Source organism: Triticum aestivum, chromosome 3D, assembly GCF_018294505.1.
Source record: "Triticum aestivum cultivar Chinese Spring chromosome 3D, IWGSC CS RefSeq v2.1, whole genome shotgun sequence".
Classification (NCBI taxonomy): domain Eukaryota; kingdom Viridiplantae; phylum Streptophyta; class Magnoliopsida; order Poales; family Poaceae; genus Triticum; species Triticum aestivum.
Window position 1 is genome coordinate 343,289,604 of NC_057802.1, and position 3,326 is coordinate 343,292,929.

Genomic DNA, 3,326 nt, shown 5'->3' on the forward strand with positions numbered 1-3,326 from the left:
TGTTTTTTTTTTCTTTTGCAGAGAAAAAGGAAAAGGGAGTCCCAATGACAAGTGGGTCCCATGATATGACAGAATTTTAGGAGCTACTCCTACAATTTTACAATATCTAAGTTTGCGCGACTGCTTTTGAGCCTCCAAATGATTTCGGAGTGCACTCCAAACCGTTTTTTAGAGGCTGCCTCTTTTTAGAATCTGTTAGAGTTGCTTGCTCTTAGGCACACTGGTTAGTAACAGCATGCACTTGCGTAATCACCACAAAACATAACGGACAAAAAATTAGACACAAAATAAACTATGGTTCCTTCTGTTACCCAAACGTGCTTTTACAACAGCTAGAACGCAACAGAGAAACTGCAGCACCACCAACCCCCCATGTTTTTCTCGCCAGAAACTGCAACCCAGGATCCGAGCTTGTCTTCAGTTTTGCTTCTCTTTCTTGCAAGGCAATCCAAAATGGGCGGCAAATAGAAGCCGATCACCAGCTTCATTCCCTTCAAATCCCTGCTACACATCCTCAAAGACCTGTTAGAAGGAAGCAAACAAAGAGGACACCGGCAACAATGACTGCTACACAGCCTGACATGGAATTGCAGAAGGATCAGAGGCATCCTCTTTTGTCCAACAGAACTGATGGCACCAACAACATGAGCCCCACGCAGAAAGCAATCGGACAGGCATACCAGAGCACCGGGCACCTCGCCAAACTCCTTCCATCAGGCACCGTGCTTGCCTTCCAGCTGCTGGCTCCAACCATGGCTAAGCACGGCCACTGTGGTGACTTGGATCGAATGATGACGGGAGGGCTCGTGGTGCTCTGTGCACTCTCATGCTTTGTTCTTAGCTTCACAGATAGCTTCAGGGATGAGAACGGAAAGGTACGATACGGGTTTGCCACGTTCAAGGGATTGTGGGTCATCGATGGTGGAGTTACTCTTGATCCACACGCTGCAGTTGAATATAAGATACAATTTCTAGACTTTTTCCATGCAACTGTCTCAGCAACGATCTTTGTTGCAATCGCCCTGTTTGACCAGAATGTGGCATCTTGCTTTTATCCAATACCATCAGAGGACACAAAGCAAGTTCTCACAACAGTGCCAGTTGCTATTGGAGTTATTGGAAGCATGCTGTTCGTTAGCTTCCCAACCACCCGCCATGGCATTGCTTCCCAGTCACTCCACAATAGTTGGGTCTTCAAAAGATTTGTTCGCTCTAGTTCCTGTTGATCAAACACAGATTCAAAAGCCCCTTAAGCGGGATAGAGAGAAATATACAGCACCTATTTCTCTAAAATAATATTTATAAGAGTACCTATGGTGGTCTTCGACATGAACATGTTTTGTGTATTCAGAAATGAACAGTGCTGGCACCTGGCAGGACAATATATTGGATACGTCTTTGGCACATACCACAATTTTTTAAATCTTTCATATGTACAACTAAGACTTTTGGTTGAATGGTTAAAGCGCCCAACTCATAATTGGTAAATTTGAGGGTTCAATTCCTACTGGATGCACGTGAACAGGACCGTTCCATAAGTCTACTGGAATTGGTTCTCTATCCACAGAATCTCATCTATCATGTATATTCATACCATAACATAGGAACAATACGTGGCAGGCACGGAAAAAAGTCTTCATTAATTGGGAAAGAAGCAATATACCAGGAGTCGATAGCTTGTTTTATTCTTGAATCTTCATACATATATGTAGTTAAGTTTTCTATTGTAATTTGCTAGTTTTTCCAAAATTAACATGTCTAGAAAAGAAGACTTTAAAAATCATATCAGACAGTGCATTCTTGAAGTCATACCACGCAGCTTTTAAGTCGTCGTGCAATAACCCTGAACAAACATTTTGGTCAACGAAATAAGGAAACAGAAGACACATGACAAGAATAGAAACGAACTTCAGCAGAGCGCGTGTATGTATCTCTATACATACAAAAACAAGAGATATGGAAGACAACCCCACATCGTACCTGAACACTGCCCGCATGCTTGTCACTTCAAAAATTATTCATACAATAAATATTAGTACTTCGCATATCCTGGACATGGAAGCACTGGAGTTTAAGGGTTTTGGTAGCAACAACTCTCTCACTTGTGTAACCCCATGATGGAACAAGTGTGTCGGTTCACAATTTTTGCTTGATAAGTCTTAGGCGGATCATGTACCAGCACAGTGTAGCAGGGGGACAGCCTGGTGCATGTAGCTCCCGCTTGTGCAGGGTCCGGGGAAGGGTCCGACCAGCACAGTGTAGCACCACATTTATTTTTATTTTCAATCAGATAACTGCTAATTGGTTCCATATTTGCTCAGCTTCTTGTCTGACTTTCTTCTTACTCCAATACCCACTGACAATAACATCCCATGTTTCCCTCTCAGGGATGCACCTCTCTGACAACATGTCAAGCACAACACGAGCTGCTTTCTCCAAATGGTTCTTTTTGCAGAAGAACTCAACCAGGAGATGGAAAGTGCTTGGCTCAGTAGAAATGCCACGAGTCCTCATGCTCTGGTACACCTGGAAAGCCCTCCCAACTTCACCCCTAACACATAATGCTGTCACCACTGCAACGTTTATCCTGACATGAAGGCTCCAAGTCACCCGGTTCGGTTGAACGCCAGCAAGAACCATCTCATCCAGGTAATTTGCAGCCTCCACAGCCCTTCCTGCATCACACAGCCCAACAATGAGCTTCCCAAACAATCCAGCATCAGGCTTCCTCCCCTGGAGACGCATCCGGTCCAAAACCTCCATTGCCTCCCTCAGCAGGCCCTCCTTACAGAGGCCATTAATGACAGAACTATATATGATTGTATTTGGCGGCTTCACCTCCTTGGCCAACCTCTCCAGCAAGTCCAGTGCTGATGCTGCACGCCCACCCTTGCACAAACCATCAATCAGAGAACTATAGGTGACCACATTAGGTGCAATACCTCTCCTCCCCATTTCGTCAAACATCTCCAGTGCATCATCCAAGCAGCCCTCCCGTGCGAGCCAATTGATGATAGTCGTGTAAGTAACCACTGTAGGCGCAACGGCATTTTCTACCATCTCGGAGAACAGCTCCAGGGCCTCGGCCCTGCGGCCGCGGCGGCAGAGCCCGTCGATGAGGGTGTTGTAGGAGCAGGCGTCAGGTTTGGGGATGTTGCGGAAAAGGCGGACCGCGTCGTCGATAGGAGCGTCGGCATCAGAGCAGTGGGCCTTGAGGAGGACGTTGTAGGTGGCGGTGGTGGGGCCGAAGCCGGCGGCGCGCATGTCGGCGAGGAGGGAGTGGGCGAGGGGGAGATGGGAGTGCGCGACGAGGCCGGCAAGGACGG

The 3,326-nt window shown here is 46.7% G+C and overlaps 1 protein-coding gene and 1 pseudogene across 1 annotated transcript in view; one reads left to right on the forward strand and one right to left on the reverse strand.

Annotated features, from left to right (window-relative positions):
• Positions 1 to 386: 386 nt before the first annotated feature.
• Positions 387 to 3,326, reverse strand: part of LOC123078781 (pentatricopeptide repeat-containing protein At5g46100) — a gene marked incomplete in the record, with an annotated part of 3,643 nt that continues 703 nt past the window's right edge. Inside the window, 2 exon segments of the mRNA XM_044501387.1 lie at positions 387 to 1,219; positions 1,981 to 3,326. Of these exon segments, the coding sequence (XP_044357322.1) occupies positions 2,287 to 3,326 (1,040 nt within the window).
• LOC123076290 (protein DMP4-like) lies at positions 561 to 1,186 on the forward strand (annotated as a pseudogene).